Source organism: Anarrhichthys ocellatus, unplaced genomic scaffold, assembly GCF_004355925.1.
Source record: "Anarrhichthys ocellatus isolate YVR2014 unplaced genomic scaffold, GSC_Weel_1.0 scaffold14, whole genome shotgun sequence".
Classification (NCBI taxonomy): Eukaryota; Metazoa; Chordata; class Actinopteri; order Perciformes; family Anarhichadidae; genus Anarrhichthys; species Anarrhichthys ocellatus.
In genome coordinates, this window is record NW_022280044.1 from 7,273,468 (window position 1) to 7,300,018 (window position 26,551).

The 26,551-nt window shown below is 42.6% G+C and overlaps 2 protein-coding genes across 7 annotated transcripts in view; one reads left to right on the forward strand and one right to left on the reverse strand.

Annotated features, from left to right (window-relative positions):
* fam49al (family with sequence similarity 49 member A, like) overlaps positions 1-16,974 on the forward strand; it is a 32,323-nt gene extending 15,349 nt beyond the window's left edge. Inside the window, exons 3-12 of one of the 3 annotated variants that reach the window (XM_031854319.1) lie at positions 1,946-2,025; positions 7,569-7,690; positions 8,896-9,001; positions 11,739-11,875; positions 11,982-12,059; positions 12,289-12,405; positions 13,113-13,192; positions 13,499-13,625; positions 14,828-14,898; positions 15,011-16,974. In XM_031854319.1, the coding sequence (XP_031710179.1) occupies positions 1,956-2,025; positions 7,569-7,690; positions 8,896-9,001; positions 11,739-11,875; positions 11,982-12,059; positions 12,289-12,405; positions 13,113-13,192; positions 13,499-13,625; positions 14,828-14,898; positions 15,011-15,074 (972 nt within the window). In that variant the 5' untranslated portion in view covers positions 1,946-1,955 and the 3' untranslated portion in view covers positions 15,075-16,974. The other 2 variants (XM_031854318.1, XM_031854317.1) reach the window with 2 other exon arrangements.
* Positions 16,975-22,000: 5,026 nt separating this feature from the next.
* trit1 (tRNA isopentenyltransferase 1) overlaps positions 22,001-26,551 on the reverse strand; it is a 36,618-nt gene continuing 32,067 nt past the window's right edge. For all 4 annotated transcript variants that reach the window (XM_031854313.1, XM_031854312.1, XM_031854316.1 and 1 more), the window contains one exon: positions 22,001-26,551. This exon is cut by the window's right edge and continues 1,362 nt beyond it. The gene's annotated coding sequence lies outside the window, so the exon portion shown is untranslated.

Sequence of the window (26,551 nt, forward strand, 5' to 3'; positions counted from 1 at the left end):
TTATTTTTGCCTTTGCAAATCACCTTGTCAGGCTGAGGACGTCAATCGGTTATTCATATATTCATAGCGTCAGTTCAGCGTGCATCTCGGAGCAGGTGAAGTCAGAGAGGAGATGGAGTGCGTTTGTGCGCGTCTGAACTGATGCTCACAGGTTAAAGCAGTGACTCGGCATATAGCTCTCTCTCTCTCTCTCTCTCTCTCTCTCTCTCCGCCTCCCAACAGATTTAGTAGATTTGTAAACGTATAACAAAGTAGACACAATCGTTACTTTGGAGAATGTCAGCAGGCTGTCTCAGCGACAGGAGGGTGTAACTCCATCCCCTCTCTGTCTGTACCTCAGTGCTGCATTGCAACACCCGTTCTTGCTGAGTTACATTGGAAAAGGCCGGGCTTTCTTTTTTGTTTTTTTTCAGGGACGGTGGCATCTCGTAAACATGCGAACGCTGGCCATTAATCACTCTTGAAGAGGGGGGGGGGGGGGGGGGGCCTCGGCTATGTGCTCACATAGCACATAAACACAGAGGAAGTGAAACTTGGCAGCAGCTCACCTTCTGCTACCGAAGGCCCTTTATGATCGAGAAGGAAAGGGAACGAGGGGGATTAAGGAGGGAGGCTTTCACACTCACACAGCTGAGAGTCGTCTCTGAATATTGGATTCCACTTGGTTTTTGTGTTCATTGTGGGGTTTTTTTATGCGACACATGTGGCCTCTAAATCCTCTTCCTCTTTGATCCCTTAACAATCATTTTTCTTAAATGTCCTCTTTAAGTAGCTGTTAGTTTGTTAAAAGCATGTTATAATTCCATACTGTCTGACAATATCACGTTTATATTCTGCGTCAGCTTGTTGCTGCTCTTTATTGAAGCCGTCTGATGTTTACAAGTGTGACGTTAACGAGTGAGACTACGCGTTCCTTATGGCTGCAACACTCAATCAAATGGTCATAGCGACATATTTGGTATCTGTAGAAACTTTGAAGTCCCCACTAGTAAGTAAAATGTATTTATATAGCGCTTTTCACAGACATAAGTCAAGTAACATACACAATAAAAACATAGATTACACTCCACTAAACTGTGGGTTCAAATTTGGGGTTAGATACCTTAAGTATAGATACTGCTAATCTGCTAATCTATGTTTTGAGAATAGCTCTCCCTTACATGTTAGAACGTATACGCTGCTTTTCATTTTTAAGTGCTGGCTCTGGCCTTTTACTTGGTACCAGATCAAATTCTGATTTTGTGGGACGACCCACCCCAATTTTGAATAATATTTGGCTCCACAGCGCGAGTTTACACTGTCTGGCCCCCGGGGGATTGAAGAGGTTGAGAGCAGGGACAACATGGTCTTGAATTTTTAAAAAGCCCGACATATGTTGTTATGAACAAACAAGCATGTGTTCCTGTAGCTCCTGCCCGTCTGACCCAAAGTTTAATCTAATAAAGCTTGCATCATCGGTTTCATAAAGTTCTGGCATGTGGCGTCTGGGTATGAAGTATGAAGAGCTCGTCATAAAGTATCCATATAGGCTGCTGTACTTAAAGAGCATTAGGAGAAAGTAGTCTGTACATAGCAGGCTTTTATTAGGTTACTGTGGTGTAACTGGATTAAAACCACTGCTCAGCTCTAGTGACTCTCCATGAGTGACCTTAATGATTCACTACTGGATTTCAGCCCCCCTCTAATGGAATACAGCATACGCCGCTGTGGGATGTGATCAGTGTCATTTGTAACTGGAATGTCTGACTTCGCTCTGGACATATTGCTAAGACAGAAGGATGGAGGAGGAGAGGAAGAGGCGATAATTAGAAAAGTGCAGATGGGTAAAAAAATTAAATGAAACACTCACAACCTGCTGTGCGCTCTCTTTATGCATGCTGTGTATTGTCGTGCGGGTTGCCAGGTTCTGCGTACTGTATGCATTTTGTTGTTTCCTCCCGTCCAGGTCGCCAGCCATGGGGAACCTCATTAAGGTCCTTGGCAAGGATTTAGAGAACTGTCCACATTTTTTCCTGGACTTTGAAAGTAAGTGAGCGCCGGGGGCTGTGTGCACGTGTCCGTGTGCTTGAAATGTGTGTGCACGTGTGTGCAGCGGAGGTGTTCAGTGGGAGGTGGCCGGGTGGGGGTCACGGGAGGTGTATTTGGATGTGGGCTGCTGGGTTGCTGATGGTGGGATGGAGTGTTGTTGTGGGTGTGGTTTGTCATTATCAGACGCTCTCTAGTCCCACTCTCAGTGCTTTCTGACGCTGAAAGCTGTTCTTTCCAATGATGGTTTAAATATGTGGTGCGTAGGTATTTATAAATGGTGCTCAGGTAATTACAGGGAGACAAACGTTTCTTCTTAAACAACACTGTTCTGAAATAAAAAAGATTACATAATCTGACATTTATACAGTATATCCAGATTTGACTCCTCACTACATGTAAGGGTGCATTTTTATAGACAGTGATTTTATGGGATTAGATTTAGATCAATATTATGCAACAAATTCTCTTAAACATTGAAAAAATTTAAATGGTGACACTTTCTATGACGCCCATTTCTTTAACAAGCATTATAAAACATACATATGTGTCATTATCTACTTATAGCACTGTATAATCAGAGCACTCATGAATATTCATGATGCCTCATAAAATAATCATAACCCGTTATAAAGCATTGTATAATGACTTCTAAGGTCAAGTATCATAATACTTTGAATAAATATATGCTACACATATAAAGTTAGGTTTGGGTTAGGGTTGTTAAAGTAAACAATGGCTTTGTTGTGTTTCAAAATATTTTTTATTCTCTCTCAATCACATTCTTTTGGAATATTTTGCTCAGTTCGTTTTAGAACAAATGTAATCTCACATAATGCACGATATAAAATGAGGAATAAATTATTGGATTTTTGTTTTTTTTTCAGTAATTTTCGTTCTTGGGATAATTTGCTCAATCGAAAAATAATCTAATCCCAAATATTTTAAGATTTGTGCCATAAAATGTGGAATGAATTTGTACATTTGAATATTTTTTTTACATTTAAATCTGCAAACGAAAATTAGATTTTGATTGGACCTCCTCTCTTCCATGTCCCATTCACTAACATTTGACCTTTAAACTTAAGGATCACCATCAACACCAAATCAATGACTTTGTTCTACTCGAAGCGAGCTATAAATAAAACCAGGAGTGGGAATAAAGAAGCTCTGTGTCCATGTTGCCATGCTTCACCCGGGACATACTTCCACCATGCCATTCCAACGACCCCCCTCTCATCCAGTCCCTCACCCAGACACCTTCACCTCTCACACACACACACACACACACACACACACAACTCACACACATGTACACGCGCACAACCCCGACACCCGTCCCCTCATCACCCACAGACTTCTCCCCTCTCTCTGTTCCAGGGGGCTCATGGGAAACCTCCTGAAAGTGCTGGCTTGCGCCGAACTTGAGCATGGCCCAATAGTTTTCCTTGACTTTGAACGTGAGACCATCCGCTTCTTATTTTTTTGAGTTATCCCTTTCTCTTCGTTGCCTTTGCTTTCTTTTCCTCATTCCATCGATCTTAGCCGGCCATTGTGTCATCATTACATCCTATTTTACACCTTTCTCCCTCCTCAGCTCCTCTCCTCCTCGCCCAATGGTTTATCTTTTGATTTCTGCTCCAGGGACTGGCATTTAAAAAGGCATTTGGCTTCTTTCTAAAGGGTCTTATTCACACGTGCCACATCTTATTAGACACAGAGAGATGCACAATGGCATAGTGGCGCTGTTGCAAAATGACAACAATAATGCTTTGATCTCGACTCATAAGCTACAAAAACTGAGGGGAAATAAATAGTAAATGCCAGTCCTGTGTGGGTTCCTGACAATGGCTGACAAAAAGTCGATCGTCATCCCTCCACCCCCTCATCTCCTCATCCCTTATTGTGCGACCTATTGTATGTCTGACCTGTCTGTGTGCGTGGGTGTATTGCACTAAATAATGTGTGAGTGAGAGAGTGAGACTGAGAAAGAGAAACTGAAAGAAAGAGAGAAAGATCGAGAACGAGGTTGGTAAATAAAACCACCTCAATCTTCCCCCTTTTTTCCAATTTCCCAGTCAGTGAATTCTAAACTTTGCAGTGTGAAAAAAATCCATCTCAACAATTCATTTTTGTACTTAAAATCTTCTGTAGTTGTGCAACACAAAGCCTAAAACATTTGGTACTAAAAAAAGAAGAAGTCTGCAGCCATGTTAGCAGCTCTGTGAGGCTCTACTTGTTGAGCCAGATGCTAACATCAGCATGCTAGCATGCACACAGTGACTACATTTACATGCACCAAATATTCCAGCTATTGCTCTTATTCTGAAAAAGTCAATATTCCTAATAAGCTGTTTACATGGCTAATAAAAAATAATATTCCACTAGAATTCCTGTTTACATGGAGCTGTGCATATTCGGATTAACATATTCTCGGCTGTGTTTGACAGGAGTCGAAGCCCTAACATGTCGTTCAGCACGTCAAACTAGGGAAAAGTGAAACAGCAGGAGCTTCTTGTGCCATTTTGTTTCTTTTTGTTAAAATATGTTTTTTTCAAAGTTTTCCACCGGTGGCGGACTTGTTGGACCGTGTAAACACAGCCTCCCTCTTTCATTCCTTAAATCGCCTTTTTGAAAAGGTTGTTGCAATATTTGTGCGTGTCCAAAAACCTGTTGATATCCAAGTCCTTCATAATGCCTAAAAGTAGGTGCGTTTCTCCTTCCGACCAGAAATGCGGGCTTGTCGTAAACAGGAACACAAAGTGCCGTAAAAAATCCTGTTGAGACGCATATTCCGAATGCGCTGTATACATGTCCAAAGAATGCTCCTAAAACCCGAATAATATCAGCATGTCTCACATGTCTTAATCGGAAAATGCTCATTCCATTTGGAATAAAGCCTTATTCAGAATATCTAAACACAATGAGCCATATCAAATTCAGAATATTGTCAATTTTGCAATAATAGTGGAATATAAATGTGCATGTAAACACAGTGACAAAACTAACATGCTCATGTGTAGCAGATGTACTGTAATGTTGTTCACCATCTTAGTTTAGCGTGTTAGCATCCTTGCTAACTGGCACTGACATGTCGTTATCACGACTAAAAATCCAAACCAAATTTTTCAAATCAAATCTTTTGTCAAAAAGATTTTAAGACCGATTGTGAGACGAAATTAATTGTTAAGATGGGGGTGTTTTGCAGTGTATCCCGATATATTCTGCTCCTCCTCAACCACTTTCCCCCTTTAACAGCTGGCTTCCTCCTCCTCCTCCTCCTCCTCCTTAACTGACTGTATGTTACAGTGGGAGTGGGAGAGCTCACTGCTGGCAAGAGACGTCAGCTGTCAAACAGGCTGAATTGCCCCTTCATTTACTATGCCTGTGATTCACTTTACTTCAAAAGCAAGTGGAATGAGTCAGACTCAGGCATGGCAGCTTTAGACACGTCCCCCCCCCCCTCCCTCCCCAACCACCCCAGTGCCATCTGTGAGCTCTCCTCAACCCAGAGACACAGTCAACTCTGTCACACAGCTCAAAGTTTGGTTTAAACTCTAATCTGAGCTCTCATTAAACTGTTTATGGCTGAATGCTAATTATTATACATTGTTAAAACCTTTTGAAGGATCAAATCTGATGACAAAAATGTGGGTAACTCCTCATTTAGAGTTTCCATCTCACACATGAAAACATGGAATCCTCCGCCATGTCCAACATAAAAAGTAACCGCTCAATCTCACGGGCTAAAATAAAGCAACCCAGATTCCCCCAGACATTTTGGGAAGCAAGCTTATCTGCTTTCTTTTTTATTTTAAAATTTTGCTTTGGAGATACAGACAGGAGTTTCTTAGGTTAGCTTAGCATAAATACTGAACAAAGGGGGGGAACAGCTAGCCTGGCTCTGTCCAAAAATAACAAAGCACTTATGAAGCTCAATACAGACCTTATATCTAATTAGTTTAATCTGTGCACCCTTTCAAGAAATAATCCAGCATTTCACCCAAAGTGTGCCAAGCTGCTAAATTACTAATCCTACTATGGTGCCGGCATGACGCCCCAGTCTGCCTCTGATTGGCCAGCACTCATTGCCTTCATTGGTTGATTGGTTAGAGCTAGGCAATAAGGAGTGGGATTGGTTAGGGTAGGAATATCAGGGTAAATCAAGTCACATGCAGAGTAGGGCGGGTCATCCCCTCGCCATAGTAGAATAAATAATAATGTAGCAGCCAGGCTAGCCGTTTCCCCCTGCATCCAGTCTTTATGCTAAGCTAAGCTAACTATCTCCTATCTCCTCGGCAAGAGAGCGAGCTACTCCTTGAATGCAATGAGCATATGCTCTGACCATTTAATTGTTACTGTAGCTAGTAAACAAAATATGTTGTTGTTTACGAGAGAAATGCACGTTAAAGAGAAGTCCTTATAGCTGTGCTCGTTATGCCAGCCAGTGTGCATGTAGGATAGCAAATCTTCCATGATTACTATTTCTCTGCAGGGAGGCAATGCCTTCGCGGTGCAAAAATAATCAGTGGTGCTACCGCATGCAGAGAGCTGGCTGGGCAAACTCCCACTCTCGCTTTATACCCGAGTCACACATTAAGACGGAGTGTTCGAAGAAAATGAAAACCAAACACGGTGATGACTCAAGAGGCCACATCCTAAATTGTGTCCCTCAAACACTTCACTCCTGTATGTGTGCAGCACGCCACATGGGCAAACAAAGCAGAAGTGTGACTGGGAGGCGCCCTGCGGCATAAAACACGGAGTTTACAGTACGCACACTGCTCAGCATGTATAACAGAGACAGAGAACGTGCCCAGAGGTTGTCCTCCCTGCTGCTCGTTTATTTTAACATTTCTCATAATTAAACCTCAAGGTAAAAAAAAGACTATTTGTAGACATGAAGGGGGAAATAGAGAGTGAGAAAAAGAAGGATAAGACTATTATATTAATCCAATAGGACCATTACTCCGACCGGTATCCAGGCCCGTGTAACATAAATCTCCACAGAATCAACAGCTGAGACGATTACAGTTTAGGAGTCGGACACATTGTTTAAGTGGCGCAATCCAGGCGCTTTCACAGTTACATCCTCATCCAAATAGCTCCCTGAGGTGAAACTGACTTGTCATCTTCTGGTCCTTATTATATACACACTGTAATCAAACCTCACTGTGTGACAGAGCGTGGCTTGCAGGTCTCTCGTTATAACTCCATGGTGGGTAAATTGGATCATTCATTTACGTGGCAGATTTTTACCTTAGACGGCTGCAATGTGAAATGCAGTAATTTTGCTTTTATTGTGAGTACTTATTTATCTCAGGATTTGATCTGGCCTTCTAGGATATCATCTTTTCAGCTCCTCCTCCCATCACTAATCTTCTCTCCTCAAATTGTCTCATTTTCTCTCGGCCATCTTTCCTTCCCTCTTTTCTGCCACCTCCCCTCAACGTGTTCCAACCCTACCTTACATCACACTTTCACTTCCCACTCCCCCCCTCCTTCCCTCTTCACTTTCTTTCCTTCCTTCCTTCCCCTCACAGATGCTCAGCCCACGGAGGCAGAGACAGCCGTGTGGAACCAGGTCAGCGCTGTGCTGGAGGAGGCTCATGGGATCCTGGCCGAGCTGCAGTCCTATAATGGCGCGGGCCAGGAGATACGAGAAGTGAGCACCAAGCAGTCGACGACTGCTGAACGTCAATACGCTCGAGTTTAGTCGAGCCGCGTCGCACTGTGTGTGTGATACACATGGCATGCCAGGATGAAATCCTGACACAAAGTGTACCATGCAGTATGCACGAGGCACAAATGTGTTAAAGTATTTCTTCAAAACAAACATTTCATGCAATATGTTGGGGTTTTTTGGGCAATGCTCTGGTAGAAAACTAGTCTCGATGAACACCAGCTGTTGTGCTCAGATTAAGCGACACATTACTGCAAACCATTTCATTCTGCAGCGTGAACGTTGCTGCTGATGGCTCAGCTGTTGGCATTGTTCTACTTGTTAACAAAAGGTTTCCTCTCCTCGCTTCCCAACCTTGAGGACTTGGAGGCCTTTTTTTAAGACACTGAGGAAAGACTGAAAATAGTCCCCAACAAATGCTCCATTCAGTCCTGTTGGAGAAAAATATTGCTAAAAAAATCAGTGCCCAGCTGTTAGTGAGCCATTTTTTAGAGGTGAAACTAGATTTTTATAAACCATTATTTCCATTTATTTCAATGGGACACATGGGCTTGGGTGCTGAGTGCCACAGAAGCTAAACTAATATAGTGTTGATTTAAGTCTATTCATGGGATTATCACGGGACAATCAAAAGCTGCTCTGGTCAGATGGGGCTACAAGGCTGGCCCAACCACATGTGAATGTGGCGAAGCAGACCATACTATGGACCATTGCCTTGTCTGCCCTCTACTACCCAACCCTTGCAACTCAAAAGACCTTGCAGTGTTCAATAAAAATGCAAAGGGCTGTGTAAAGAAATGGGAAACTGTCATACAACCATCACGCTTCAGTGACACGAAAAGAAGAAGACGGGATTAGTTGACAATAAAACATATTGAATAATTTCTTCCTGAGGACGAATTGTGCTCTCATTTCGTTGTCCGTTTGGTGCATAGTTTGGTTAATTATGTTGAATAGTTCATTACAATAACCAAATAATACAGTGATATGTGCCATGTCAATAAAGCTAAATTAGGTTTTGTTGGCAAATGACATTTGATAACAAGTCAATTATTGACGAACTGAAATTGCCATGAAATGGAAGTATTATTAAAGTTGAAAGTGAAAATGTTTTGCTGAAGTTACATTTTTTTAAATCGTTTTTGGAGAGTTTCATCTGTGCTTCTGTCTGTGTTCGTCGCCTGCAGGCCATCCAGAATCCAGGCGACCTCGCGCTGCAGGAGAAGGCCTGGAACGCAGTCTGCCCCCTGGTGGCCAAACTGAAGCGCTTCTACGAGTTTTCCCTCCGACTGGGTGAGCGTAACTATTACGTACAGTCTATAGAGTTATTTCAGGTGATGTAACACTCTCTGGTGGTCATATTGAAGGTCTGATAAGAAGCAAGGCCTTGACTGTGGCTCTAAAAGAGGACATAACTTCACCTTAGTGGGTGAAAGGGTTGTACGGGTAGAGACAGAGGAAGGGAGGACGATTACAAGAAATGAAACAGCAGAAGAAGATGAAGGTGAAGGGTGCACACAGAAAGAAGAGCATCACTTGCACTCCTATAAAGGCTATGATGAGCTTTTCTTGCACTGTGGCAAAACCTCTCTTTGGTCTCCGTTTGTCACATTATGTGACAAAAATGTGTGTGAAAAGGCTGTTTGGAGTGTCACTTGGCATTCGCAGTGCATACGAGTGCACAGGAACGCTGAAATGTTCAACATATGGTCTCACAGATACTGCATGGTAACACCAGCTGTTGATTTTGTCTTTTTGACAACTACTCGACAGTTGCAGGGTGTGAGACGCCTGACATGCATTATATGTGACAGTCGCTGTTAAAACACTGTGACCCTGACACATTGTGTGTGTTTCTCTGAACCTGAAATGAGGCAGATTAACGTTAAGGTGATAAACAGGGAGACTGTTATTGTTCCTTACATAGAGATGACATCACTACATACGGGAACAACCACAGGGACAAAGCCAACATTACAGCTCAGGAGAAGAGCATTCATGAGACAATAGAAATATGAAGGTAATGGTGATATATGTCATCCTATATAAGGTGGGTTCCCCAGGGCATCAATTGTTTTAATGTTATTTTGTGTGGTGAATAATGTATGAGGTGTTTGAAGTGTCGTTCTTGTATAAATACTGTTCGTTTCTGTTTGCATCCATCAAAGTGATGCTTCTATGTTTGAGGACATAAAGAGAAAAGAAAAAATCAAATTACTAGAAAATGGGGGAAGATGCTCATCTTGTTCTGTCAGTGCTGCTTCACAGCTCCACTCCATGTTGCCAATGAACCACCATCGAGGTTTTACATGCAATTTCAGTCCGGAAGCATTCCTTGACACACACACACACACACACACACACACACACACACACACACACACACACACACACTGATGTCCTCTCAGCCATCTCTGCAGCATCCTGACCTAGCAGCCAGGCAGCCGTTGCTTGGAAACAGTGGTACATGGTGGTCCAGCACAAAGAGAGAGAGAGAGAGCGCGAAAGAGAGAGAGAGAGAGAGAGAGGGAGAGCAGAGGAATAGAGTTGGGCTGCCTGCCTTCCAATAATAAGACTTCGATCTCGTGGACATCGTGTACTCAGCTTACCGTGAAGAGGGATAACTAATAATTAATGATAATGTATCTGCGCTAATGTATCCGTCAGTAATGGTACAACAGATATCTTGTCGCCTTCCCGCCCTCATGGAGAGAACGCGATCAAATATTAATGAGTAGGAGGGTTGTTTATTTCACCAAAGGGGACAAGAAGAGGTGAAGAGGTCACATGCACAGTAAACAAACAGCTGCAGGGTCTCCCTATCCAAACCGTCAGTATTTATATACCCTCAGGAATCAGCGGATAGGGGCCGTGTGCTCTGTGCTAACAGCAGGAGGGCGAGAGGGGTTTGTGCCCAGGCCCTTCAGATGAAACACTTCATTGCTGTATTTATAGAAGGCCCTTCTAAATCTTTAATGCAGATGAAGGGATGGGGCCTCAGGGGACTTTGCTTCTGAGGCATTACTACTACAGAGAGCCTCTGAGGTCCAGCTCTGCTGGTGTCTGATTTGTTAGAGGCAGCAAAGCAGTGAAAGGGCTTAGGTTCAGTAGCATGTGTGACACAGGGGATGGTCACGGACACCGCAGCCGCAGTGTGACCTCTATGGAGCATCATGCAGACTCTATTTAGTTTGTCTTGTGTGATGACTGTTAACGCAAAAAGGGAGCTGCTGAACTGCAGAACCTCTGTAACCCGTTCCTCATCTCTGCTCGTGGCTACATTAGCACAACACACCCGAGTCTCTGACCAAACTGTTGGCCGTCGAGGTGCATCGTGGGTAGAGTAGGCGGAAAACGAATGCAGGAAATTAAAAAAGATTAAAATTCAGGTTTTTCTGCATCAATTTTCATCCTTTTTTTGAAGCGTCCGTGGTGAATGCTAAATCAGTGGAGTGCTCTTTAAAGGATCACCACAGTCATTAGGATTAATCCTGAGGGGAACATGAGTGGACCACATTTCATAGTCCATGAAGTTCAAAATGTATATTTTCTGGACCAAAGTGGTGGACCGATGGACCGACAGACCAACATCGCCATCCTTAAAGTCATGCTGACACATTTAGAATCAAACAGGCATGCTGTCCCAAAGCTTAAGGGCTCTGATGCTAAATTTCTGGTCACATTTAATGTTAAATCTCAGCCAGAAGGACCCTGTTTGAGGACCCGAGCCTTGTCTAAAGGTCTGTTATAATGCCTCAGGCCCACACTGTGCTCCAAAAGTGCTGGGTTCATTTCTAAAAGCCCAACAGGACTCCAGTGATATGCAGCGAGGAGGTGACAGAACTGGACTGAAGTGATTTCACCTGTCTGAAGCAGTTTGAATCCTCCTGCTGCTGCGTTTTGCTTTTACATCTGGGGACATGAAAGAGAATTCAAGGCCAGATTAGAGAGAATTACAGCAGTCTGAACGTCAGTCTGTAGCAGTATGTCATGATTCCAGCTTGTTTCTGATATTTAAGTGTGTTTGCAGAGAACGCGCTGCGCAGCCTGCTGGAGGCGCTGACCAGCCCGCCGTACGCGCCCATGCAGCACCTGGAGAGGGAGCAGGCTCTGGCCAAACAGTTCGCAGAGATCCTTCATTTCACACTCAGCTTTGATGAACTAAAGGTGACGGGAGTCATTTTTTTCCGGTCTTATTACAGCCCCTCAGAAACTGACCTTTACTGGAGTGGAAAATCAATATCATGAATCTCACTCTCCTCTCACCATGCAGATGACAAATCCAGCCATTCAGAATGACTTCAGCTACTACAGGAGGACTATAAGTAGGAACAGGCTGAACAACCAGCAGGTGAGGCCTCGGAGACGTAACATGTGTTGCACGGCTTCCCTTTCTTTCTCTCTTCGATCATTAACGACCTGAGGTGTTCCAAGAGATGTACATGCAATACTCCTTTTCCCATTCCAGTTACACAGATCAGAGCCACTCTCATTTTACCGTCTGGATGACTTGATTGTTGGGCTGGCTGCAACTGATGATGAATGCTGGTTAAAGATATCCCTTTTGTTTTGGCACACAGCTGGAGGCGGAGAACGAGGTCAACAACGAGATGGCTAATCGGATGTCCCTGTTCTACGCTGAAGCAACGCCAATGCTGAAGACTCTGAGTAACGCCACCACCAAGTTTGTTTCAGAGGTACGATCTTGTTCCTAAGTCAGATCTTTAGATACGTCTACAGTAACAAGACTTGGTTAAGGAGAGACATCATTTTTCATGCACTAGTCAATTTTGGGCTTTTATTTGCTTCCATAACATGTATTCTTTCAGACTAGTGGAAGGAAAACGTCCAAAATACACATTCAGGCGATTACTTTACGACTTTGTCAATTTGCGTCCGTAGATTTCTCCTAAATTCACCAAATGTTACCATTATATAATGCCTCATTTGCGTAATTAAATTAATTTCAGGAAACTTGTAATACAAAAAGTATTTTTCTTAATGCAACTAATCAACTGGGGAAGTTTCATGTTGATATCTATTAGTTAAAATGTTTTACTCATTCAACTGTATTCAAAATGTGTCATTTTATCAAAAATATCTTTAAGGCCGAATAGATTTTAGTGTATTGTTTCTAACTTCATCTCCACGAAACTGACATTTGAGACTTTTGCAAAATCTCGAGGACATGCTGTTTTTTTTGTATTGAACTCTGCAGATGTGCTCAGTCTCCCCCTTGTGGTAGAACATTTTGTTCAATCGGTACTTGAGCTACAGACGACAGTGTCCTCGCATTTGTTAGTGAGGGAAAGGATGAAAGTTTAATTTCCAAACATTCAAATCAATATTGGGTTTTCTTTTAATGCAGAGAGGCTTTTTTTTCTTGCTCCTCTTTTTTCTTCAGAACAAGACCTTGCCCATAGAGGACACCACGGACTGTCTGAGCACCATGGCCTGTGTGTGCCGCGTCATGCTGGAGACTCCGTGAGTACTTTCCACACTTTCCCTCTCTCCATCAATCCCGTCCCCGCTTCTCCTCCTCTCCAAAGGTCAGAAGTCTATAGATTTTAATTAACGAGCCCTTTCAACACAAAAGAGGTCGTCTCAAGTTTGAGTCAGAGTGTCTTTCATGCTACGTTTAAAATCTTTAATCTTTATTTTATTTGATGTCTTTATGTGAATAGAAAGTCATCGGCAGTCACACAGAGCTTCAGTATTCTGACCCTGACTCTATGTCCTCATTTCTCTTTGTGAAACTCCTCTCCTCCTCCACGACTGCCTCTGTCCCAGGGAGTACCGCTGTCGGTTCACCAACACAGACACCATGCTGTTCTGCATGAGGGTGATGGTGGGCGTCATCATTCTCTATGACCACGTTCACCCTGTAGGGGCCTTTGCCAAGACCTCCAAAATCGATGTGAGTACGCACACGTTGTCTGTGTTTAGAAACAGACGCACGTCTTTGTGATTTCTGCCCTGCAACACCGTGAAGCACTTCCTTTAAGATTTCTATTTGATTACGTTGGAGACTGTTCACCATTTAGAGCTTTCGTTGGGTTCGGAGAGGTACTTTTGCTTATTAACTAAAATGGAGTGTTTACGCTGCAAGTCCTTGGGAGGCAGACGCGCACTTACTTCTAATAATACATCATCACAGCGTGGTGCCAGATGAGACTTTGCCGCTAATAAAACCTGCAGTAAAAGCTGCCTAGCTCTGCCTTTAGAAGCCTGCCAAGAATTGTTTTGTTAGTCGTTAAATACTGTTTCAGATACATAATCATGACAAACTCACTTCTTTAGTGCAGGTGCACATACGTTTGGGTATCTGGAGTGCCTACCAACCCACAAACTGTGAAATGAGACAACCCAGTCAGGTTTCTGTGGGCTGTTCAGAGCAGAACATGTGATTCAACAAACCCTTCATTCAGATTTGGGCTTTTTTCAGGGAGGGGGACTTAAAGAGATGGTCAGCGTTTCAGTCAGAGGGTGAATACAGGTTTATTCAGACAGACAGTATGAGAAAAATATAGTTTGTTTTTAACATTAAAGCATGTAAACATGTTCTAGCAGAAACTCAAATTACAAGTACGAACCTGAAAATGAGCATATGTTCTCTTTAAGAAATGAAAATTTGTTCGGAAAACAAATTTATTTATAAACTGCATTAAAAGCCAGAAAATCAATCGAAAAACAACCCTCGTTATGAGCCTCGATATTGATCCAGTGGTCTGGGTTAATCTGAGCGGAAGATGATTTGAGAAAGAGACAAAAGGTTCACGTTGTCTTCTGTTTTCTCTAATTTGAGCTTTTTCTTGTGACATACTGAATATTTTTACCTTTTTCCAGAAGCAGAAATCCTTTGAATCAAACTGTCCGGGATGCAAAATCACAAAGGCCACCGCCTGTGAAGACAAATAGACAATGCTTTATGTTAAACAGTGACAAAACAAGGTCTAACCTTATAAAGACATGTTAGCTCGTGTATGATACATACTGAACATGAAACACTCTTACTTTTATAAACGCGTGTTGTTTGAGTCAGTTGCTGTAGCAGCAGGACATTATATAGGTGGCTGCTGACCTTTCTCTAACACCCTGTGTTGTCTTTGTGCCGGGCAGATGAAGGGCTGCATCAAGGTGCTGAAAGAGCAGCCGTCCAACAGCGTGGAGGGACTCCTGAACGCACTGAGGTGTGTATGAACATGTGTGTGTGCGTGTGTGTGTCTCTGCGACAGAGAAAGACGTGACCGACAAAAAGGATCTCCAAGAACATTCTCATTTCAACACGTCTCTCTTCTTCAGGTATACGACACGGCATCTAAATGATGACAGCACCTCCAAACAAATCAGGGCCCTGCTGCAATGAGGAGGAGGACAGAGGGAGGAAAGAGGGAGTGCACTTGAAGGAGGAGAAAAAAAGAAGAGGAGCAGGAGGAAACAAACGCCAGTGGCTGATAAACCCGTTTGTTTACAACGAACAAAGGAAATCATCTCCAGGCTAAGAGAAACCTGATGATAATAAGAAGAGGAAAAATAATTATATATATTGTCAGCTGTCCATCATTCTGTCTCTCATTTTGTAAAGTAAGAAAAGAGAAAAAAAAAGCCAGAAAATAAAATATAGATATATATTAAAAACAAGTGAAACACATGCAGCAGATGAAAAAGAAGTAGGATTAAAGAGGAAGCTTTATTGCAAAAATGTAAGGTCAGAACCGAAGCAAGCTCAAAAGGTTCATGTTCCAGCAGTAGTCCGACAAGTATTTTTGCACACAAACAAGGCCATCTCCCGTTCCCCTCAGATCTGATCCCAAACCGACTTCCCACAGACTTCCTCGTGCTCCCTCTCACGCTCAGTTTGACCGGAGGAGGCTTTAAGCTCTCGAGGTTGCAGAGTCTCCCGCCGCTGCACTGATCTCCACCTGCAGGTGATTCATGAAGCAATGTGATGGATGCACTCCGGAGATTTGATTATACCTGCTTTGTTTATTTGCTGCATCGGTGCAGCTGAAGGAAAGGAGGCAAGGAGACGGGAAGTCTTTTTAGGATGCTTCCATTTATTCGCCTTGATTTCTCCCTCATTGCCCCTCCTCCTCACCCCTATTCTCCCCCATCCATCCATCCATCCATCCATCCATCCATGGGATATGTGTTTTTTCCTTGCCACAAAAGAAAATTCCATCCAATGTTGTGTGCCCTTAAGCTCGATATGTTCCAGCACAAAACATCATGCGAGTAGTCCGGCTTTACTTGAATGTCTCTCTCTCTCTCTCTCTCCATGGTGCTGATGTGGTCTAGATACCACAGTACTTCATAGCTTGTAAGATATCAGTTACTTCATCCCTCTTTTTTTGCACTAATATGGTGAATCTCAAACTCAGAGAACAACTGCTTTCAGTTATTCACATTAGTGCACAAACAGGGAGGAATCAGATTTTACAAACATAGAAGTCATTCCAGCAAACCACAGCACACTTACTTCTTCACCCAGTGCCAAAGCTGATTGGTCTTTTGCTTTTCTTCCATCATGAAGCCAGGCTCGAGGGGGGGGGATCTTGTAGTCCTTTAAAACATCACTGATCATTTTAAGTAAGAGGATATGAAAGAGCCAGGTCAATGACGCTCACTAAGTCAGAAGGCGGTCAAATTTACATTTTACGGGAGGGGTCTGAGCGCTCCAGTGTAAATATGTCAACAGGCATCTGTGTGGTCAGCTTGGGTCCTCGAGGGAAAAACAGAACATACATGGAAATCTGCATCGCTAGAGTTCTTTCTTTTAGTACGAGGTTGTCAAAGAACTAAACTGTTGGACAAGTGGGAAATGGAAAAATAAAAAATTTCAAAACAGAGAGTAAAAAGAAGCGCTGTACTTTGGATGTCTATAGCCCTTAGTCTAATTTAATTTGATCTTATAATATATTTTCTATACAGGGGTATGTGAACAAGCATAGTCTGTATAAATATATAGATGGCATGTTGTAAAAGTTCTGACAGAAATGTGTAAATAAGGTGTTTTTATTCATTTTTAATTGTTCAGTGACGCTGAAATTGGGTATGTGTTGTCTCTCAGAATTACCATGCGTTTGGCTTGGACCATTGGACTTGCCGTAGTCATAGGTTTCAGAAATTCAGCTTCATTAATGCAGATGAACCGGAGGGAGGGGAGGGACGCTAAGAGGGGGAGGGGGAAGGGGGGGGGGGCCGTCCATTTGCTTGTTATTTTGTACATTTTGTGCAACAATAAACTTGTCATTTATTACATTCAACAATTGATGGTGTGTGTCTGTAGAGCTCCGTCCATGACATTAGTCAATGTAGTAACTAATGCAGATGTGCTATACGTGTCACACAGCTGGAACAAAAGTGTATTTAAAAGCTTTTCTGGGATCACCGCAGCTCAACAAGGAATCGGGCCTCATGCAGCTAAATTCTCTTAAATTTCTCTTCCATATAAGAAATATTAGGGAAGCCCACTCCAGATGCACTAAACATTCCTAACCATCCAAATCTGTTCTGACCCGGCTGTGCTGAATGATGAATACTTGATCACAAATTAAAGGTGTGTGACCGATTGTTTTTTATTATTAATTGGAGAGAGGCCACCAGAAGAAACGCTGTGAGAAGAACATCAGCAAGAATGAAATCAAGGTACTGTTTAATAGAAAAAGTTAAGATGCGTTTCTCCAGAGCGTTAGTGCTAAAGTTAGAGGAAAATCAAAAAGCATCTAAGAGCAGAAGTCATTCAGAAGCTGAACGCGTGCAGCAGCATCCAGAGGGATTGATTTGGACAAATGGTCCAATTATTATAAATACTTTAAAATATAAAGTAATCTAAATTTGATTATATGACATTCAACGCGTTTTTCTTAAATGTTTTAAAATGTTTTCTTGCGCTGGACCAACAGTTTGTGGACTGTGAGAACAAGAAGACTCTTCTCATCTTGGTAAGAGTGATCTCGGCCTCCAGTAAAATCTTCCCCGACCTCAGAAGAATCCCAGAAATGAATGGGTACTAACAAAATAAGGAATAATGATGGGGGGAATTTGTTTTTATTGCCTATCATTTCCTCCCTGAGGCCACTTTTTGTAAAACACAAAAGGGTATACATTTGATTTATATCTACTAGATTTGACAAACAACAATTGGGAAGTTATCTCTTAATGGCCAGTAACAACCAGAATTCATCAGGAGAAACAATAAGCTGCAATAAACAAAGAGAAAAAAGTCCTTTCTTTCTATTTTAATACTGCTACTGGAATATTGCAGTTTCACTAATCTCTAAATATTCGGTTGAAACAACACTATAATCTTTAATTTAATGTTTAAGGTGTCGGGTATAAATAAAGCAACAAGCTTCAGGACAGACTTCTGTCTGACAGAGAACTTTAATGAGATTGGGGCGGATTGAAATTAAGCATTGAATGTTTCTAACAGTATTATGTACTTCAGCCATGTCCCCCATCTTACCACAAGGGGGCAGCAAAAGATCAATAATGAAAGACTGTAAAACCAACCAATTAAGATCAAAACAGAAGCCGTTTACTTCCTCCTAAAAAAGACCTTCTGACTCTTTAATGAAATAGCAATATTATGAATGATGGAACTGATCTTCTGTTCCAAATAATCATCAATGTTTGATAATCAAACCACTTTAAAACATAATTACACACTTAAACATCATCACTACCATCCATGGTAGCTGCCTTGAGGCCCTAAGTGGGTTTTGTTAAAAGATAACTGGCTTCAGACACAAATTCCATCTGTAAGGTCCGTCTGGCTGTACTGTACAGTGTGAGCGCTGGAAGGTGTAAAGTAGGGCAGGGGGACACAGGAGAGTCTGTCAGAAGTTATATGTGGAAAAGGGAGCAGCAAGCAGATACTGTACCATCCTATAGGGCAGAACACAACCACAGCCTGCACACAGAGAAAGAAGCAGCTGCAAGGAAAGAACGCCGAGCTAAAAGAGATTTGGAAGTAAAATGAAAGAAGATAGTATGCAAATAGCGGTTTGGAAGGAAGAGTGTGTGTGTGTGTGTGTGTGGTACAAACCATCCACGGGTCTGGCTTTGTAACCCAACTGTCATGTAATAAATAAGGAACCAATGTCTCACTTAACTTCCCTGATGGCACGCATTCAAATTCAAACCTGCGTTACTCCTGACAAATGTAAATTATTTACTACCTTTCAGCAGACGACCCGAAGCACAACATAACAAAGTTAAATTACATATGCAGGTGATGCATTGTGACAGAAACTGAAGGGCAAAGAAACTGAGGCAAAACCTACATGTTACAAGTGTTTTCTCGGACCTTTATTCTTGTGAGGATGGTTTAGCAGAGCACACAGGGTCATGAGAGGGGGAATTTTATTTTCCGTTAGACTCCACCAACAGTCAAGGCTATCAGATAATCCCAAAGTTCCCCTGAAATGTTTTGCAAATTCCCCGCTCGCATTGTTGCTTTCCCTCTTTAAGTCGCGCCACTGCAGCAGGGCTGGGCCCAAACGGATCAGCTATTAACCGTTAACTGCCCTGCGAAGGGGAGGGGAGGTGTGACCTTATCAGCCAAACTGTGTGTGCGATACACACTCAACTGTGCCTTCCCCTCTGGCCTTTCACTGAAGCCTCTTTTTTTTCCGCTCATCGTGTCTCGCTCACACACACCTATCTGATGAACACACACACACCTGATGTATTTCATATCAGCAGAAAGTCACTCTGCTCGCCAGCCGCAATGTAAAACAGCCCGGGTGTCGTTACGGTCAACCTGCGCCGTACAACTGTGCTAACCAACATCTTCTGTGTGCATGTAACACGCCTGTGTGTGTCTGCGAGTGCATTTCTGTAGCTCTATGAGGTGGAAGTCTTTTCCAATCATTCAAAAATAAAGAATTCTGCAGTTATTGAGTACATTCTGGCACTTTTTTTCTTTGAAAGTTGGCTATTTGGTGGCTAAAGGTGCTACATTTGAAATTACGGGCATATCTAGTGCCTCTAAACGGCTCTCAACATGGCGACAGTTGAGCCGGCGGCTCACAGCTAACAGAGCAAATAACGGCAACAGTGCTGACAGAGCTAACAGTGTTAAGCTGGGGGGGGGGGGCGGTTACACTTCTCACCATGTTCTCAGCTGTAACCGCCTTGTTATTAGAATCACACTGCTTTTCTTAGCAAGACACTCTCACGTGCACTAAAAAAAAAAGGCACGCACGGCTCCGTAAACAAAGCACAGAGAAGCTCGGATTACAACACACACACACACACACACACGGAGAGCGGAAACTTCATTCTCTGCTCATTTGACTCCACTATATCTTTACATAGAAAACAGTTGTTTGATGCTATATTAATGCTCTGAATGTTGTTTGTAAAAACGTTAAATCACAAGACTGTTAAAGTCCAGTGTGAAGAGGACGTCAAGACTGCAGTGTAAACATTTAAAGTATAAACAACAACTTTAGTGTGAGACCAGCACGCTTCGGCTTGTTGTCTTCATCAGATGAAGCCACAGTTCATGTCTTCTTTATACTACGAGTGTTTCCGGGGTTTTCACCTCTTCAGACTCTTTCCTTTCACCACGCACCTTGGAAGTAAAGTAGGTGAAAGTTGTGCCAGAAATCCTTACACCGCATACAAGCCCGCATATGAGCGGTGTCAAAAAACACAATTCTGTTGCTTTCAGGGTCAATAAAGTTTCTCTCAATCTAGAATAAAATAGTTTAATAATAGTCAATTAGTGGAGTGATGTGCCCTCATTCTTTCTATAGTGTTGGACATGGGTAACGTTTCTAATGCTGCACGACCAAAGTGACCAACTCATAAACTAATGTTTTTGTTCACAGTCGCATGCATGAGCATGCAGCTACTGGTTCTAGGAGAAAAAGCAGATTGTTAGAGAATCAGAAGCCTTGGATCAAATATCACAAATGTTGTACGTCTGCCGTCGACTGCGTGGCTCCAATGTTTCCCATGAATCATGTGGTCATACGTTAAATATAGTTTGCAATAGAGAAACGCACGAATGGAGAGCACAGTGAGTGAATATCTGAAACATTTGACAGTGTATGAGGTGTGTGTGAGACCGTGTGGAGTCCGCCGTCTGCTTAGCATGTCGAAGCCCACGACGTCTTCATATAATAGAGCCCTTTGTTTGAAATGGGGTGAAGAGAATGTGTGGAGCGCACATGTATGTGTACGACAGCTGCTACTGGTCTACATGCCTTCTAATGTTACATTGGCTTGCGTAACACACTTAGAACATGGGCGAGCCGTGGGCAGTTATAAGTGGACACACACACGCACACAAAATCTGTTTTACAATATCTGTAAAAAGCAAATGGAGCTTCGACTTTTTAAAATACTGCATCAGGTTTTTACACTTTTTAGTGAAGTATCAGTAACACAATGAAACTTAAGTAGTTTAAATTCAGAGCATGTTCAGGTGAGCAGCAACGTGTTTTATTCTCTTTGCAGGAACTCAAAATCTTCAAAATCTATGGAAGCAAAGCCAAAAGGTGATTTATCATTTAGTTTCAAAGCTACTGCATGTCATCCATATGATCTCAATGGACTTCATCCATGAATATGTTTTTGATTCTTATATTAACTGTTGCTCACTGTTAATGTTAGTGTCACACGAGGGGTCGATCGGTCACTGAAATAAAGAAGAAATAGTTCCAGATGAAAAACGTCTCCTCACAGCAAGACGATGAAATCAAATAATTCAAGCTGTTTTGCAGGTTGAGATATTCATATTGATATTGTAGTATTGCACAATACCATCAATTTAAATGAATGGTGATGAATAAATGTAGAATTATATTATAATTTGAATTGCAGGGTACAAGATATCAATAACAGTTATTTTATAACCAGGATCTGTCATGAAGAGGGTCCAAGATCTAGTTTTAAGACCACTTCATTTATGTTCAATCAAATTTCCACAGAGTTAATCTGGGACCGTGTAAAATTCAAACATAGTAACACTGCAAAGATAGTGGGAAAACGGAGGGTCAATAATGGTCAGCAGGTCATTTAATGTGGCCATGAATAAAGAACATAATGTTTGCATAACAACTGCCAAAAGATAAATCAACCTTTTGAGAAGGAGCGCAAACGCACCATGGCAGTGAAGGGGTTAAACGCTGCAGTAGGGGAGGCTCCCGGCCCCGCCCACTCAACACCTATTTGCATATCAGGCGGGAAGCTCTGGCTCTTTGTTGCTGCTGAGCCCAGCCACAGCCCCTCCCACAAAACGCCGCACTGGCGGGAAAAAGCTCCAGCGCTTAAGCCACTGACAATGGAGAGACCCAGAAACACACACACACACACACACAGTCCACTGCAGAGAGTGCATTGCACACATGCAATAAAATGAACACACAAGCATGCTTACACACACACACACACACACACACACATCTGGCAGTTGGGCTGCATTGTTTGTCATTGGACTGGCACACCCATTTCTCCTTGCCAAAGTGGACACACAGATAAATTAAAGAAGAAATTGACATCAGGACTGAAGAGAGGATGTATTATGATATGAAGGCAGATGACACACACACACACAGTGAGACAATGACATTAATGTGGCCCACCAGACACAATACATCCGGGGTAAGAAGCTTTGGCTAAAATAAGCAAATTACTTACAATACGTGACGATACTGTGTGTGTGTGTGTGTGTGTGTGTATGTATATGTGTGTGTGCGTGCGCACGCACCCTCCTAAGTGTTGCCCTGGGAAAAGAGTTCACTGGGTTGTTGGAAAAACAGGAAGGCATGTCATGCTCTGGATTGGGAAGGGTAGAAGAAGAAGGGAAAAAAAAAGTACCGAGCGGCCCCCGCATTACATAACCGGGCAGGAAATATGCAGGGGGGAGGGAGAGAGAGAGAGAGACTATAGGAAGCCATGCATACACTGCACCTATGACACTTTCCTTAGAGGCTTTTCACATCTGATCACATCTCTTCCTCTCCTCATCCTTCTGTCGTGTTTTTCGTATACAGCGGCCACCCCAGTAGCCAGACAGCGAGACGAAAAGAGAAGGAGGGAGCTGCATAAACTCACTGAACCTCGAGTGTCTCTACAGACACACACACACACACACATAAATAAATGATGGTCTGCACTTGGCTCCGGATGCATAGGCTACATCTGATCGCATTGAAACATCACAAAAACATCGTCTCCTGTGCTGATACACACTCATCCCTCAGTGTGCAGCTCTGGCCGTGTGTGTAATACATAATGCATATAAATACAAACACACAACTATTACACTTAACCACAAACGCCCACTAGCACTAGTCAGTGCATTGCAAATATGAAACATGCAACAACAAAAAAGCAGACTCCTCTCATATGTGCGCGCACGCGCACACACACACACACACACACACACACACACACACACACACACACACATCTTTAAAAGACAATAAACGAGGAACTAATGCTACTGAGCACTAATAACAGCACTCTGTAGTCTCTGTACTTGAGATAAAGATCAAATAAATTCATGCCCACAATAGCTGGCATCCTGATAGTTGACCTTTTGCTCGTCACCGTCTTGTTTACGGAGACAGAAGTTACACATTCTTAACCAAGTCCTTTGCGTTCCACATACTTCTACTCTGAGATTATAAAACCGTGTGGTGTCTAGTATTCTGCCAAATATTTGTCCTTCTGTATTATCTGTAAACATGTTCAGACCACATTAACACAGCTGATATTAATCATAAATAACGTTGTTTTTGTTCGTGGTAGTCCAGTCAACAGCGTCTTCGACCACAGCTGCTGCTCTATCTGATTAGTCTGCCTGCGTGTGTGTCTTTTTTTTTGTGTGTCTCGCCAGGGCCATATGGCAGGGAATGTTTAGTCAAATGGGATTAGAGATTAGGATTAAGTTGACTTCAAATTACCTAGACACACAGTCACTGGATGACACAACTACAGCAGAGCAGGGCTCTGCAAGTTCAACATCAGAGTGTGATTGGCATTAGTAGCATACAAACAAACAAAAAGACCCCAACATGTTGCATTAGAGTAAATTCAAGTTGAATTTATTCTTATAAATACACCATGTAGCATTGATGGATTCCTTAAAAGAATAGGTTGACACAAATTTGCTTTCTCTTCAAGAGTTTTACGAGAAAAACTGATATCACTCTGATATCTGTATGTACATATAAAGCTACTTAGCTTAGCATAAAGGCTGTAAACAGAAGGAAACAGCTGGCATGGCTCCGTCCAAAGGTAACAAAATCCTCCTACCAGCACCTCCTAATGCTCATCAACTAACACGATATATATCTTGTTTGTTAAACAAAAAAAAGGCTAGCTGCCCTGCCCTCTCCAGTCTTTATGCTATGCTAAGCTAACCTAGCTGTAGCTAAACATATATTGTACACAAAAGAGAATGGAGTCGAGCCTCTTATCTATCTTATCTAACCCAAAATGTCAAATATTTCCTTTAATAGCATTAAAGATCAAATTAGATATGAAACTAAAGTTAATTTCCATCATTAATCTGTTGATTATGTTTCCAATTTAAACATTTAGTCTTTAAAATATAACCCAAACCAAACATCTGGGGCTATGCTAGCAGCTCTGTGGGGCGATACTTAGACACAGGGGTGCTTTGAGCTAAATGCTAATGTCAGCATGCTAACAATAACAATGCTAACATATTTTGCCGGTAAAATGTTTTCCATGTCAACAATATTAGTTTGTCGTGTTAGCATGCTAACATTGTCGAGTTACAGTAGCATTAAACCCAAAGTTGCTGATGGGAATGCCCTTAGTTTGGCAGGTATTTGGTCACAAACTACAGTTTTGGACAAACTTATTAGTCGGACCTGATGGTGGTGCAAGAGGAAACGTTAGAGGGTCAAATCAAAGTTAACAAAATTGTCCTCTGGGCACCATGTATACAGACCACAGCTTAAAGGTATTTAACGTACAGCATTATTACACTAAATCAAAACGCACAAAGCAGCTAACGTGACAGTTTTTCTATTTAAAAATAAAAACAAATAAATTCCTGTTTCAGTAGTAAATCCCCCAAACATCACAACCATTCATCCATCATGATACAAACTGGTGATGCCTCACAAATCAATGTCAAGATGATGCATAGAAAAAGTGACGTCTAGTCAAAGGCATGAATTTGCAGCACACACTGGATGCAGTATGTGCAGCGAAGCCAGTACCAGAGGGCAAAAACCCCACGGCAAACATGCCTGACACAGACAACAAGCATCTATAGGCTGCAGCATGTGCTACATAAGTAAGCCTGTAGTTCCCCCACCGTGGGCCTCATCCATCGGACAGAGTGTGCACTGTGAACATATCCAGCTAGCCGCTGTAGGGAGGACAGAACTGAGAGAAGGGGAGAGACAGAAATGGAGCGCTAGAACTGGGTGAATTATCGCGCGGCTCGCTGACTGATGCAGCTATACATATAAAAAAGAAACACACACTCTGCTCAGCGGTCATCAAATCAAACCTTCAAGAAAGCAAAACAAAACTGCACTTCTAGAGCACTTATTTGTGAGTGTCTGAGGGAGGCCATTGTTGCTGGTTTCCCATTTCAAAGCTGGTCTGGTGTGTTGATTCTTTGTGCTCACTGTCTGGAGCTAATGAGTTCACTCAGTGCATGTGTGTGTGTCCATAGATGATCTACCGCATCTCGGCGCGTAAATCACTAATTAGCTTTGTGACCGTGGACGCTGCCCTAGTTCTCCACTTCTGCGAGTGCGCAGTTCAAGAGGCCTTATGACATTGTTTTCTTTTTTAAATGTGGAGTGATTCAGCAGTGCCTGGAGGTGCCAGGCCGGACTCGCCGAGGCAATCGAGATAAGATCATACCACACAAAATGATGCTTTAGAAAATGTTTTTAAAAAGGTGTATCAGATGATAGTGGCAAGTCCTCTGACTCAAAGATCACTCTCATTGTTGCTGTTATTCCAGAGGTGATAGAAGTACAAAAATGAATCACAGTAGGGGAAATATAACAAAGAAGGAAAGAAAAACAAACCAGAATCCAAACACAGAAAGGGGAATAAAAAACAGACACCAGTTGCACGGTGACCTTTGCCATCGGTGTTACTACATACTGTATGGTAAGCCTCCAGTAAGCTGGAGGCCTGACCCAGTTTGAAAGAGAACGAGAAAGAGAGAATGTGGGACACACACACACACACACACACACACACACACACACACACACACACACTTCCAGCTATTATATGGCTGGAAATATTTTCAGTCATGTGGATGAGGTCAAACACTGGGAGCCTGTGAACAGAAGTCGAACTGAAAGAATACATCTAAGACTCGGAGAAACTTTAAGAAAGAGATGATGGAGTGTTAGCCGGGAATGTGAAACAATTGTCTGATTCTTTGAGGGGGGGTGGCAGATGAGGAAAGGGAAAAGGAGCGCCAAAAGAGGCATCTGGCCCAATGCCAGGTATTGTGTAAGTGGTTTAGCAGCGGGGAAGGCACACCTTGGCCTGACACGCCGCTGGATAAACAAAGGCCTGCAAACAGCGCTTGTGAAAACACTCTCTCACTCTCCTCACAGCCCGAGCCGCCGGTTCAAACTACCGTCAGAGCAGCAATGAGCTCAGCTGAGCCGCTGTGACACAACAGCAGAAATCAGGCGACTGGTTGTTATCGCACAGAGAGATAGAAAAACAGAACGACGGTCAAACGTGGTGGCCGCACACTTTGTGCTGTGTAAGCAGCACGCCGCTGACGGACGTGAAGGTAGAACTGCTGCTGATGTCAAATCCTGTTTTGTAAAACACACACCGTTAATCCGCCATTGGTTAAGA